General features: G+C 26.3%; 2 protein-coding genes across 4 annotated transcripts in view; one reads left to right on the top strand and one right to left on the bottom strand.

The window, feature by feature from the left end:
• The window catches only part of LOC117176049 (serine/threonine-protein kinase PRP4 homolog), a 49265-nt gene extending 42101 nt beyond the window's left edge, over positions 1-7164 (bottom strand). For both annotated transcript variants that reach the window (XR_004467574.1, XM_033366041.1), the window contains exons 1-3: positions 7052-7164; positions 6349-6519; positions 3413-3662 (exon numbers count right to left, since the gene is read on the bottom strand). Coding sequence is in view for 1 of the 2 variants with exons in the window: in XM_033366041.1 (XP_033221932.1) it covers positions 3413-3662; positions 6349-6519; positions 7052-7056 (426 nt within the window). In the remaining variant the exon portion in view is untranslated. The remainder of the gene's footprint in view (positions 1-3412; positions 3663-6348; positions 6520-7051) is intronic.
• Positions 7165-7446: 282 nt separating this feature from the next.
• LOC117176227 (pumilio homolog 3) lies at positions 7447-14754 on the top strand. Of its 2 annotated transcripts, none has more exons than XM_033366366.1 (2): positions 7447-7535; positions 12555-14754. In XM_033366366.1, the coding sequence occupies exon 2, from the start codon at positions 12566-12568 to the stop codon at positions 14576-14578; it is 2013 nt and encodes a 670-aa protein (XP_033222257.1). In that variant the 5' UTR covers positions 7447-7535; positions 12555-12565; the 3' UTR covers positions 14579-14754. The 2 variants fall into 2 exon arrangements, with proteins under 2 accessions (XP_033222257.1, XP_033222258.1); XM_033366367.1 differs by lacking the exon at positions 7447-7535 and adding an exon at positions 7557-7595.
• The last annotated feature ends 127 nt before the right edge of the window (positions 14755-14881 follow it).

The following is a 14881-nucleotide window of genomic DNA, read 5'->3' as shown; positions in this document are numbered from 1 at the left end:
AACTTTTAGAAAATGAGGATTATTAGCAGGGCTGCCACATACTAAGAGTGAAAAAAGTGACTAATTTTAGCTGAAAAAGTAAATAAAAGTGACTACTGTTTACAAAAAAAAAAGGCTTATGCTCGAAAATTTCGATTCCATTACACACTTGATTTATTGGCTTGCATTTACAAGCTTTTAATTAGAACTCTATTGCTGAATTAGCCGTTGAAAACCTAGGTCAAATTTTCTAGGATAAATGTTACAATTAATGTTTTAAAAAAATGTAAATAATTTAAATCATAATATTGCAGACTTCACAGCCTGAAATTCTCCCAAAAAACGATAAATAGGATTATTTTTCAAGAAAATAGGGGAAAAAAATTCTTTATTAATCAATTCTTTCGAATAAAATTAATCTAGATACCATATTGAATTAAATATAAAACCTTTAAATTTTCTAACCTTTCTAGTAAAAAACATTGGAGTTTCAAGAAAATAGATAAATCTTGAACAAAATAGATCAATTTTGAATACAAAATATAAATTTTCAACCAAGAAACTTAATTTTTTCTAAAAAAAAAAAACGAATTTAAAAAAAATGGATTTTCAATGAAACAGTTCAATTTTCTAGTAAGAAATATAACTTTCAACAAAATTGGAACGGTTACATTTTCACGTAAAACCATTTAACTAAAATGGTGAATCTTTAACTGAAATAGTTGAATTTTTAACCATAAAGATGAATTTGCAAACAAGAAGATTAATTTTCTAAAAAAAAAGAGTAATTTTAACAAAATAAATAAATTATGAACTAGAAGACAATTTTATAAGCAAAAATGCCTTTTTTACGAGAATAATGGAATATGGAACTGCATTAGTGAAATTTTAAATCAAAACACAAACTTTTAACTGAAACACGAATTTTTAACAAAATAGTTCAATTTTCTTCAGTTAAAAAATTTATTTTCAACAATAAGACAACAATTTTCCAAAAAATTATCAAATTTGGAACCAAAGGTTTGAAATTAAAATTAAAATGAAGAATTCTTAACCAAAAAAAATTGAATTTTTAACAAGAGTTTATCTTTCAACCAAATAATTTAACTTTCAAACAAAAAAGATAAATGGTCTAGGAAAAAATATATATAAAAGTTGGTATTTTAAAGAAATAACCATTTGTTATACATATAAGAGATGAAACATTTAAATTTTTTTGCCAAAAATATCTAAAGGAAGTAGAATCATAAGTAAATTCTAAAATTTTTGCAAACATAAGTCGTTTTTGTGAAATCTTTGGGTATATTTTTAAATCTTTGTAAAGTCTTTGAAAACCTTGACATTTTTTTAAACATTGTGGAATTTTTAGATCTTTGTGAATGCTTTAAAATGTTTTAGAGCATTAAAAATGTTTGTGAAATCTTTTTAAATTTTTGTAAAATCTTGTGAATTTTCTTTATATCTTTCTTTAATCTCTGCCTGTGAAAACTTTTGCGTTCGTTAGAAATCAGTGAAATCTTTTTAAATCTTCTCAAATTTATTGAAATATTTTGAAATTGGTTAAAGCCTTTGAAATATTCGAAAATCTTGGATATCTTTTTAAAAAATTAAATTCTCGAAATTTTTGGAAATGCTTGTGAAATATTTCCTACGTCTTTGGTATTTATTTGAAATCATTGGAATATTTGTAAAATCTTTTGTATTCGTTTGAAATCATTGAAATATGGTAAATATTTTGAAAAATTCTAAAATTGTTGAAATTATTAAAAGTCTGAAATGTTTTCAAATATTTGAAACTCTTGTCAACACAAAAGATGTCAGCAAGATTTTACAAATATTTCAAATACTTCATTAAATTTAATAGAGAATTTTTAAATCCTTAAAATCTTCTGAAAGTTTTGAAAAGTTTGTGAAATGTTCTAAGTCTATGTGAAATCTTTGAAATATTTGTGAAATATTTCCAGAATCTTTTGTGTTCATTTAAAATCACTAAATTGTTTAAAATCTTCTCAAATATTTTTAAATTTTCATCCAATCTTTGAAATATCTGTGAAATCGTAGAAATATTTGTGAAATCTTTCTTTAATCTTTGTTTGTGCAATCTTTTGTATTTGTTTAAAATATTTTTAATCTTTTCAAATTTCTTGAAACTATTTGAAATTAATAAATATCTTTGAAATCTATAAAATTCTTGAAATCATTACGAATTCTTTGAAATATCTGTGAAATCTTTCTGAACTCTCTTGCATTCATTAAAATATTTGAAAATCCTTCAAATCGTTGTAAAATGTTTTTAAATATCTATGAAATCTTTCTCTAATCTTTGTTTGTGCAATATTTTGTACTCGTTTGAAATAATTCAAATCTTTTCAAATTTCGTGGAACCTTTTGAAACCAATAAACATCTTTGAAATCTATAAAAATTCTTGAAATCCTTACGAATTCTTTGAAATATCTGTAATATCTCTCTAAACTCATTTACATTAATTTCTAATCATTAAAATATTTGAAATCCTTAAAATCTTTGTGAAATATTTGTGAAATCTTTCTTTAAGCAATATTTTGTGTTCGTTTGAAATAATTGAAATCTTTTTAAATTTCATGGAACCTTTTGAAATTAATAAACATCTTTTAAATCTATAAAATTCTTGAAATCCTTAAGATTTCATTGAAACGTCTGTAAAAACTTTCTAAAATCTCTTGCATTCATCTATAATCATTAAAATATTTTAAATATTTTTAAATCTTTATGGATTTTGGTAAAACCTTTGAAATCCTTGAAATCTTTGTGAAATGTTTTGTAATATCTGTGAAAACTTTCTTTAATCTTTATGTGTGCAATCTTTCAAAATATTTGAAATCTTCTCAAATTTCTTGAAACCTTTTGAAATTAATAAACATCTTTGCAACCTGTAAAATTCTCGAAATCATTACGAATTCTTTGAAATTTTTCTGAAATCTCTTGCAATCATCTCTAATCATTAAAATATTTTAAAAATTTTTGAAATATTTTCAAATTGTTGACATCTTGTCTACACGGCTTTTTCAAATCTTTGAAATCCGTGCACTCCTTTTGAAATGTTCAAAATCCTTTTAAATATTATCAAAGCTTTGAAATATTTAGAATTATTTCGTAAACTTTTAAAATCTGATGTTGAATATGAACCAAAATATAAAGATAATTTTACGAACAAAATAACATTGTTATATAATTCTATGTTAAAATTTCAAATGAATGAAAGCTGGGCGTTGAAGAAGAAAAAATCCCTGGTATTTCCAGGTATATGAAAATTCCAGGTTTTCTAGCTTGAGTAGACATCCTATAAAATCTCAAATTAAATGGATGCAAATGAGCAAAGTAGACTTTTCTTTTAAGAAAGTGATTAAGTGGCAGCCCTGATTATTAGACTTTTCAGAGTACCAAATAACTAACCTTTTGTTTCATTAATTCTTCTAGGTCAATGTCATCTTCTATAATCGTGCAATCAACTTCGTCTGAATCCAAGTCTACAAGCTTTTCCTCATCGCTTTCTTCTGTCGTTAATACCTCCAAACAAGCACCATCCACTTTTCCGTTCACATCCGAAACTTTTTGACCTAGCCGATGCGCTACTTTCTTCACATCTGTGCCATTTTCAATTTCTTTTGCCTTTTTCGAGTGCTTGTGCTTCTTATGTTTCTTTCTGCAAGAGAAAATCATTGGTGAAAAAAAAAATGAATAATTTTTAGCCCTGGCACTCACTTTAGAGGAAAAAAATAGTGCAAATAGTGTCATAAAATTTTTCAAGTATCAAAAATGAACTGCATTATCAAAACTCTTATTTATTTTTCGCAGGTTCTACAGTCTTTCCCCCATTTTCTCATTTGTCCACTTAAATGCAAACTAAAGTAATAGAACACAATAAGATAATCCAAATTTTTACTTGGTTAAGAGTTCATTCTTCTCGGTTGAAAAGTCCACTACTCAATTTTTCTTTACAAATTCATTATTTTGTTGAAAATTCAAGAATTTTGTTGAAGTCTTTTGTTTTTTATTTGATAAATCAACAGTTTGATTGAAATCTTATTCTTTTCTTAAATGAAAAATTCTTTTTTTTTCACTGAAAGTGTAATTTTGTTGAACATTCATCCTTTTGGTTTGATAATGTATCTTTTTCTGCAGAAATTTAATATTTTTTGGTTAAACATGAAACAGTCTGGTTAAAAATTGATCTGTTTCGGTGAGAAGTTAACTTTTTGATTGAAAATTCACGTTTTGGAATTAAAAGTTAAACTGTTTTGTAAAAATTTCGTATTTTCGGCTCAAGAATTAAATAATTGGGTAGCAAATTGGATGAAAATCAATTTTTTTGTTAAAATGCAATTGTTTAGTTAAAAATAAATCTTTTTTAAATGAGGATTTAGGTCTTTTTGTTGAAAATTTGTCTTTATTAGTTAAATCCAACTGTTTTTTATTTAAAATTAAAATTATTCTTTTTTTAATTCATTTTTTTTTTAGATAAAAAATTGAACTCCTTGGTTGAAAGTTGATCTACTTTCTTAAAGCTTAATTTTTTTTTAAGATTTGTAATTTCCGTTAAAATTTCATGTTTTGATTCAAAATTTTTTTACTGGAAATGAACTGTTTTGTTGAGCATTAAATTTTTTGGCAGTAAATTCGCTTTTTTAATTAAAAATTAATTCGCCTCAAAGAAAAATGACATTATATCATTTTTGGTTAAAAATTAAACTATTTAGTTTAAATTTTTTAGAAACGAAAATAATATAGACTCAAAATTAGTCAAATAAAATTAGGAGTAACATCACATCCATTGTTAGAAATATTTAATTGAAAATTTATGTAATTTCTTGACAATCCGTATTTTTTGGTAGAAAATTAATTTTTTTGTTAAAAATGAAACTGTTTTAGTTTAAAATTTGAATCTTTTATGGTTTAAGCATAAAATATTACCATTTGTGTTGAAAACTAATATTTTCATGTTGAAATTGTAACTGGTTTATTAAAAAACTAATTTTTTTAGTTAAAGATTCATAATTTTAGAGTTTAAAATCCATCTCTTTAATTGAAAACTGTACTATTTTGTTGAAAATTTTTCTTTTTTTAATTAAAGTTCATGCTTTAAACTGAAAATTTAACTATTTCATTTTTTGTTTTGTTAGAAATTTATCTTTTTTGTAGAAGATTTTACTATTTGGTTGAGAATTCAAGTATTTTGTCGAAAATTCGTGTTTTTAGAAAAAAATTAATCCTCTTGGCTTCAAATTAAACTATTTGGCGGAAAATACATGTATTTTGTTAATGATTTGTATTTTTTGTTAAAAATTAAATTTGTTTTGTTTTAAAATTAATTCTTTTGATTGGAAATTTATCTATTCCATTGTTTGTTGAAAATTTAACTTTTTCAGTATAAAATTCAACTATTTAGTTAATTATTCAATTATTTTGCTGAAAATTCATGTTTTTAATACAAAATTAGTCCTCTTGGCTTAAAATTTAACTACTTGAGAGAAAATATATGAATTTTATTAATAATTTGTATTTTTTGGTAAAAAATTATTTTTGTTTGTTGAAAATGTAACTGCATTGTTGAAAATTAATCTGTTTTAATTCTGGATTCAAATATACTGTCGAAAATTCGTATTTTTTATTATATTCAACTGTTTTCAATCTAAAATAAAAATCTTTTTTGGTTTCAATATCAACTATTACATTTTTTTGTAAAAAATTTAATATTTTGTAGAGAATTCGTCTGTTTGGCTTAAAACTGCGAGAACTTTGTAGAATATTCAACTGTTTTCAAGAGAATTCTTCTCATTGACTAAAAATTTACCTTTTTTAGTAGAAAATTAAACCCTCTCATCTTAAAATTTAACTATTGGGTAGAAAATATACGTATTTTGTTCATCATTTGCATTTTTTGGGAGAAAACTGATCTGTTTTTGTTAAAGATTTAAATGCTTTGTTGAAAATTTGTCTTTTATGGTTGTATTAAACTGTTTGTAAATAAAAATTAAAATCTGTTTGCTTTAAATGTAAACTATGACATTTTTTCTGAAAATTAAAATTTGTTGCAGAGAATTCGTCTGTTTGGCTTAAAAAATCAACAATTTTGTAGAAAATTCAACTGTTTTGTTGAAAATGTATGTAATTTGTTGAGAATTCATCTTCTTGGACGGCCCCTAATCAGCCATTGAGACAATTTGTAGCCTATTAGCAAAGACGTTCAAAAATATGTTTTAAGAAAAATAACTGTGACGAATGTGAGAAAATAGTGTCTTTAGTGTAATTTTTTTTCGATAAAGTAGTAAAATTACGATATTGTTGAAAAAAAAAGTATAAAATCAATGAGAAATCGAGAAAAAACGAACCTTTCTTGCTTGTCCACTTTTCCATCTACCTTATCCAAAACTTTGTCCCTTTTGTGTTTGTGATGCTTGTGCTTCCTTTTCTTCTTTTTCTTTTGTTCACTAAATACCTCCAATTCAGAATTTACTTCCATTACTTCTCCCTTCGTTTCTGCACCTTCTACGTCTGATGTACTGTAATTAAAATGCGCAAAAAATAAAGAAATGTTTGAACCAGTCTGTAATTTTTCACATTCTTTTGTTCCCAAATTGTGATAACAATTCATTATTCTCAAGTCAATTTTTGGAACTAAACTATTATTAAATAATTAAAATGACAGTCAATAATACACTTGTTTGAAAAGAGAACTGAATTTACGAAGCAGATGCATTTAAATTCCAATACGTGATAATACATAAACCGATCTTTATGATGCTCCAAAATTTCCAGGGTTAGGTTATTAAATTTACGATTCGCTACAAATAATTTCTCTCACTTGTTCAATTTATTTAGATATCAATAAAATATATTATCAAATAATGAAATGCGCTGTTAGTTGGTGAATTATTGAAAGATTTCATATTCTTTAAGCTGTTGTAAGATTGAATACGAAAGATGTAAATAGGGCGAACGACTACCAATAACTCCAGATTAGTGATTACAGATGTAAATTGTTAGTAGAAAATTAATATCACTGATGTAAAATACAAATCTACTGTTCCTTACCCCATATTGAATAAAATGCTACGGAGATATTTGTAAATATAACAAATTCACTGCTTAAAATGACACACTTTGTAAGTTTTCTCCTGTCGTCAACGAGCCGCCATTTTGTATGTGAAGAAACAACCATGACGTCGAGGTATCGAAATCGAATCGAATTCGTGAACCGCGCTTTTTAAATTAAAAAAAAAGGTTTGTAACCATCCACAAAAAATAGTATTAAAATAGATGATAATAGCAGTATTCATTATTGTATACTTTGAGATTTATATTTTATTAGAAAAACTAATCATATTGAGTCATTGAAATGATTTAAGCCGTCAGATGCACCAACATTTGAAAACAATAAAACGGGCAGTCAGCAGGCAGTTTTTGTGGATTTCAGTTGAGTTGCCTCAGTTAACGGTTGCCTCTCGTGTTTCTATAGTTTTTCTGTTCATCCACGTGTTTCAACTTATTTCATTTATTTCTAAAAAAAACAACTAAAGTAAGTAAATAATTACATTCTAGTGAATTGGAATGTTTTCTATAGAAATTAATTAATTGTGTGCGTAATTAATATTATAGTAGTCGATAAAAATATGGTATTTTTGGAGTTGTACATAACCAAACCGTCACAAACAAACTTGATTTTCATTACGAAATGTGTTGGATCTCTCTTCTTTTATTATTTAAAGAATAATGGTATTTTTGCTGTAATATTTTAAAGGAATCTTATTATTTTTGATTAATACAGCAATGGAATAAAGTTTAAAATGGATTCAAACAACACACATTTATAGGTTATGTTTTGTTACTCATGTTGCAAATGTTGAACCGAGTTTCAATACAATTATAGAAGATTTTATTATAAATATATCTTGAAATTAATATACAATCAATTTTGACAATTTGAGAAGTTTTTTACTATAATTAATAAACTCATACAGTCGTCGTGCCTATTATTAAAAAAAAACGAAACTGGAATTTCAGGGTATATTAATTATATTTATCAATTAAATATATTTAACAATATTACGTGTAATTATGTTGAAAATCCAACAATTTTGTTATTTTAATAAATTTGTTTGCATTTTTCGTTGAGAATTAATCTTTTTTGGTTGAAAGTCGAACTATATATTTTTTTGATTGGAACTTTAACTTTACCAATTTTTTTCTCTGGCTTCAGTTTAACTTTTTAACTGAAAATAAAATGAATTCATTTTTGGTAGAAAAAATATATTTTTTAGTTTAAAATTCAACTACCATTTGATTCAAAATTCATAGGTTTTCCTTTAAAATCGCCTTTTTTGCAGAACGTTAATATTCTTAGTTAGAGTTTCATCTTATGGATTAAAAATTGAATTACAATCTTGAAAACTCATCAATTAAAAAAAAATCAACTTTTTTCTCGATTTAAAAATCTTTCTTATTTGAAAATTCAACACTGATTGAAAATTCATCTCTTTAGGTAAAAATTCCGTCTTTTTTGTTGTTAAAAATGCAACTGTTTGGTAGAAAATTAACCTCTCTTGGTTGAGGATTCAATTATCTTATTGATCATTCGTATTTTTGGCCTTTTCGTTCAAAATTAATTTTTTTTTTAGGTTGAAATTTGAACCAATCTGACTGAAAATCGAACTAATTGGTTAAAGTTTGTTTCTTCTCTGGTTAATTGCAAATTTATCTTTTGGGTTAAAAATTTAATTATTTTGTTGAAAATTCAACACTTCTATTTGAAAGTTCATCTCTTTGGATAAAAATAGAATATTTTGTGTATTTTAAAAATGTAACTGTTTGGTTAAAACTAACATGTTTCAGTTGAGGATTCAACTTTTTTTTTTAATTCATATTATCTGGTGTGAAATCAAACTACTTTGATAAAAAACAATTTTTGATGGTTGAAGGTACATAAGTTTAGTTAAAAATTCATCTTTTTGATTGGAAATTTAAATAATTGATTAAAATTCCGTTTATTTTTTTGGTTTAAATTGAATTTTTTAACTGGAAATTAAACTATTTCATTTTTGGTTGCAAATTTATTGTTTTGAGTTGCAAACTCAACTATTTGACAGAAAATTGATTTTTTTGTTGTTGAAAATTCATCTCTGGATGAAAATTTCCTAGTTTGTTTTGTTTAAAATGTGACTTCCTGTTTAAATTAATTACTCAAAAATTAGATTTTTCTCTGCTTTAAAATTAGGTTTTTAACTGAAAATTTAAACTTTTTCATTTTTGGCGGAAAACTTTCTTTTTACTTGAAAAACTATGTGCTTTGTCATATATTCGACTTTTTGGTGAAAAAATTCTTCTTTGTTGAAAATTAATTTTTTGGTGTAAGAATTAAATGTTCCCTGGTTATAAAGTTTAATTGAATTTATTATTTAAATGCTTTTTTTAAATTATACAATTTTCAATCATTTAAATGAAAACCAAATAATATTATATTTTTATCATACTATTCCATAATCTTAACCTTTCCCATTTTACAATTTAAGTATATAATATTAATAATTTGAAATGAAAAAAATGTTTTAACTTTTAAATTTCAAATTCAAATGTGTGAAATTTTGAATTATTTAAAATAAAATACTTTTTTATTTTTTTAACATGACATTATTCCAATTTTAATTTATTATATTATACAATTATTTAGAAAGAAAGGATTTTAATTAAAAACTGTTTATAATTTTGAAAATTTGAAATTTAAAACCAGAAACTGGTAAACGATTAGATTTTGAATCCGAATTCATACAATTTTGAATTATTTAAATAAACCTTAAATCATTTTGAATTTTTTTTTACCATCAAATTATTTCAGGTTTAATCTTTTGTATTATAAAATTATTTAGAAATAAAGGATTAATTGAAAATTGCATAAGTTTGAAACGACAACAGGTTGTACGTTTACATTTTTGATTCAAATTAATACTATTTTAAATTATTTATTTGAAAGCCAACTAATTTGGAAGTTTTTTATCATCTCATTATTTTTATTTTAACTTTTTCTATTAAACATTTATTTCAATATGAAGTATTATATATAACTATAAACAATTTAAATTTGAAACGACAAAATGTTGGACTTTGAATTCTAAATCCAAATTTGGTTAATTTCAGTTATTTTCAGTAATCACACGTTCATTTTTTTTACCAGTTTAAGATTTATATATTAGAAAATCTCATCTTTACATAAATTCTTTAGATTTAAACAATCTCCAATTAAAAAGTCTTAATAGCTGAGAACAATTTCAAGTGTAAAACATTTAAAGAATAATTGCAATTAAACTTTCTGTCATATTTTGGTAAAAATTCCAAGCTTTTAGAAAAACAAAATTAAAACGTTTTAAAAGTGCATAAAAAATGTTCAGGGTCAATTGAAAAGCATTTGAAAAATTTAAATACGCCTTAAAAGATTTTAAGTGGTTTCTCACTATTTTGAAAGATTTCTGATTTGAAATAAGGAATTTTTTTTAAAAAATTTAAATTCTTAATTTCTGCTCCATGTCCAAAATGGTGTGTTTCAAATGAAATAATAATTGTGTACATGCGTTCCCTGATTTGAAGTTTAAATTATATTTGTAGATTTGAAATTATTTTTTTAAGCATACTTCTTTTTAAGTATTCTTTTGCAAGGTTCTTACACAATTTGATTTTTTTTAAGTTTAATGAGGACTCCACCGAAAAAATTAATTTTTAACAAAGGTGTTAAACTTTTACCCAATTAGTTCAAATAAAAAAGATAAGTTCTCCATAAAAAATGTAATAGTTGATATTTCAAGAAAAAAAAATTAATTCTAAACCAAACAGTTAGAATTTTAACCAAAAAAGAAAAGTTTTAACCATAAGAGACAAATTTAAAAAAAAAAAAGTATAAAAGTTCTACAAATTGTTGAATTTTCAAATGCAAAAAATAATTCTTTAACAAAACAGTTAAGTTTTCAACAAAAAGGATGACTTTTAAATTAAACTATTGTATTTTTAATCAAATAATTATATTGTTAATTAAAGAGATGAAATTTAAACCAGATGATGAAACCTCTATCTGGCATAATTAAATTTTCAGTAAAAAAAGTAATTTTTAACAAACAAAGAATCTCATTTTTAAATAAAATAGTTACATTTTCAACATGAGAGACGAATTTTTAACTAAAATTATAAATCTTCCACTAAAAAATGAGTTATTAACAAAGCATTTAACTAAGTATAGTTGAATTTTCAAACAAAAAATAGACTACTTGATATTTGAACCAAAACAGATTAATTTCCAACCAAACACGTGTATTTTTAACCAAAAAATTAAGTTTCTATCAAAAGAGTCGAATTATTATACAAAAAACCTTTTTTGTTGAATAAATCAAAACAAATTTTACCAAAGTGTTGAATATTTAATTCAAAAGTTAAATTTTCTACTAAAATAGTTGAATTTTCAACAACAAAAATAATTTTTCAACAATTTTGAGTTTTCAACAATAAGGGCGACTTTTTAACGAAAATTTTGGATTTTTATCAAAATAATTACACTTTTGTTAAAAAGTTTATCTTTCAACCTATATGATGTATCATCAACTGGAATAATAAAATTTCCAGTAAAAAAAGTAATTTTTAACAACAAAAAACTGATTTTTAAACAAAATAGTTACATTATATACATACTAGAAATGAATTTTCAACTAAAACGATAAATCTTTCACCAAAAAGATGAATATTTAATACAGTAGTTCAACTTTTAACAAAACAGTTGAATTTTCGAACAGAAAAGATGAATTCTCAACAAAAAATGTAATAGTAGATATTTCAAATAAACAATTTAAGTTTTAACCAAATAATATGAGGTTTCTATAAAAAAGTACGAAGTTTCAAACAAAAAAGATTTTGTGTTCAAAAAAGTAGAAAAAATCTAACGCATAGTTGAATTTTCTATTAAAATAGTCGAATTCTCAATACAAAAAAAATTAGTTTTTAACCACCAATATGGCTTTTTAACAAAATTTTTCAATCAAATAATTACATTTTTTACCAAATAATTAAATTTTCAATCAAAAATATAATAATAAAAAACTTATCAAAAAATTATTGGGTTTTATTATTTGCGTTCGCATTTACATGGAAAACAAGAAAAATATAAAAAGAGCTTGGTAAACTGGAAATTTTAGTCAGAAAGTAAAATAATATTATTATATATTAATAAAAAATGAAATATTTAAATTGAATACTTTATAGCATTTTTTAAATATTGGAAATTTTCCTGTCTTACTATTTGAAACTTTGAAATGTTCCCAAAGTTTCATGAAATTTTACAACCCAATAAATAAATAATTGTTTTCTTATCGATATAAATTATCAAAAAAATTCACATTTCGCTACGTTGTCTGATCACTGGGCACCCTGGAAATTCTCTCATTTTAAAAGTTTTTAAAATGGAGAATAGTAATTTTTTTGTTTAATTTCAAGAAACGAAAAATGCCGTTCTAAAAAATTGATATTATCAAAAAATATATTAATTATTCTACTATCTTTATTTCAGAAAGCATCACCATGAAACGAAAAGACGGAGAAGTAGCAGAACCACAGGAAGGCGGCAAGAAGTTGAAAAAATCCGTGAATTTCGCACCAAAGGTCCACGTACGAGAAATCCCCAACAAGAATGATAAACCAGAAACCCTCGTCTTGAAGGAAAAAAAGAAGCTGAAGAAAAAGAAGGCAAAATTCGAAAAGTCCACTTTAGTGAAAAGATTAGAAAAGCTAACACTAAAGAAAGACAAAGTCGCGACGAAAAAGTCAGAGAAGCCCTCTATATTAAAAAATTCGGACAAAAAGTCCGACAAGCCCTCTCCCTTAAAAAAAACCGACAAATTCTCAAAAAGTAAACTTCCTCTCCAAAAGGGCAAACCTCATCTCCAAAGCAATGAAACTCCTGGCGAGAAAGTCGACTGGATCGATTTCAAAAAGAAGAAAAAGGCTCTCAAGGAGCAGCGAAAGGTGAAAAAATTAACAAACCTCTACGAAATCACAGTGCAAGCTAAAAAGATCGCTGAAAAGCTGCGTCTAATTGAATGTGCCACCGAGGACCGATTAAAATTATCCACAGAACTGCACGAATTATTAAAAGGACACTATTCTAAATTTATCTTCACTCACGACATGTCTCGAGTAATCCAGTGGCTAATTAAATACTCGAACGCGCAAATTCGCCAAGCGATAAAATCCGAATTGGAGCCTTTACTGATGGAAATGTTCCAGTCGAAATATGCGAAAAATTGTGTCAAGGCCGCTTTTCAATACGGATCCGATCAGCTCAGGAAAGAACTTCTCGCCGCCTGCAGTGGCCATGTCGTGAAACTTTCGAGTCATCTTGTCTCGGCCCCAATTTTTGAATACGCAATCACCGAATTCGCCACGGATGCGGACAAGAACCGACTGAAGCAGGAATTCTACGGTGACATGTACAAGCAAGCCAAGGACGAGAATGTGAAGTCTCTCGAGGATGTTTTCAAAAGTGCCGCGGACATGAAGAAAGCAACTCTATCAGCTGTGAAAGCTAATTTAATCCGAATTTTCAACAAAAAATTGGGAAGTTCGCCGATTGTTCAGACCGTTTTATGGGAATATTTGTCCAGCTGTAGTGCTGCCGACAGAGACGAGATGCTGCCGATGCTGAGGACTCTGATTGTCGATTTATCGAAAACTAGAGACGGCACAATGGCGGGAATAGTCTCAATCTGGCACGGCTCGAACAAGGACAGGAAAATCATCATGAAGACTTTGAAGGAACATACCAAGGAAATTTGTATCTCTGAACACGGACATTTACTATTTTTCGCCTTAATTGACTGTGTGGATGACACAGTTGTTCTGAAGAAAATAATCCTCTCCGAAATTCTGAGCAATTTGGCGGAAATTGTTCACAATGAGTATGGAAGAAGGGTGATTTTGTATCTCGTAGCGCGAAGAGACACGCATTATTTTCATCCGGCATTGGTGGACTTTTTGAAAAAGGGAGATGGAAATGCCTTCAGCAAAAAATCGGCAGATGTTCGGGAAAAGGAAGTCTTGGAGAGTGTGATTGAGAAGCTTCTGGAGAGCGTTGTCTCGGAGACGAGCACCTGGCTATCAAATGCCCCGACGCAAATGGTTACTCTCGCGATTTTAAAGTCAAATTATGAGGGCGATTTGAAGCCAGCCTTTGAGGCGATCGCCGATTTTATTCTGAATCCGGATTCGAAGATTGTTGAGGAGGAAAAGGAACACAAGCCGATTGAACACGCGGGTCTTCACCTGATTCTAAAGAAATTGATTCAGCTGAGCCAGGTTTTCTTGGAGAAGAAAAGAACCTCGTTTGGGCAAGTTCTTGCCGAGAGGTTGGACAAGGAAATTTTGGAAAACTGGATCCAGGTGAACAGAGGGTGCTTTTTGTTAATTTTGATTTTAGAAAATTCGACTCCGGCTGTTGTTTCGACTTTGTCGGATAAACTTGAGTCGGTGAAGACAAAACTCAAGTCTCTAGGCAGTCCGGGTTCGAAAATATTGATAAAGAAAATAAATCGTTAAGCTGTAAATAATGTAGTCAGGGTGTCTACTCATTTGAAAATCCTGGAATTGTCGAGGGATTTTTATATACCTGGAAAAATCTGGAAATTTCAGGGTTTTTTTTTTTAGAGAAGTGTTTTAAAATTGTTATATAAGATTTTATTTACAATGTTCTTCCATTCGTAAAAGTATCTTCATATTTTGGTTGAAAATGTGTGGTTTTAGTTGAAAATTTGTCCTTTTTGGTAGAAAATATTGATTGAAAATTCAACAGTTTGATTGCAATTTTTATCTTGTCATTAATTTTTATTGAAAATTTAAATT

This window comes from Belonocnema kinseyi, chromosome 7 (assembly GCF_010883055.1).
Source record: "Belonocnema kinseyi isolate 2016_QV_RU_SX_M_011 chromosome 7, B_treatae_v1, whole genome shotgun sequence".
NCBI classification, from domain to species: Eukaryota; Metazoa; Arthropoda; class Insecta; order Hymenoptera; family Cynipidae; genus Belonocnema; species Belonocnema kinseyi.
This window is presented reverse-complemented; position numbering and strand designations above follow the sequence as displayed.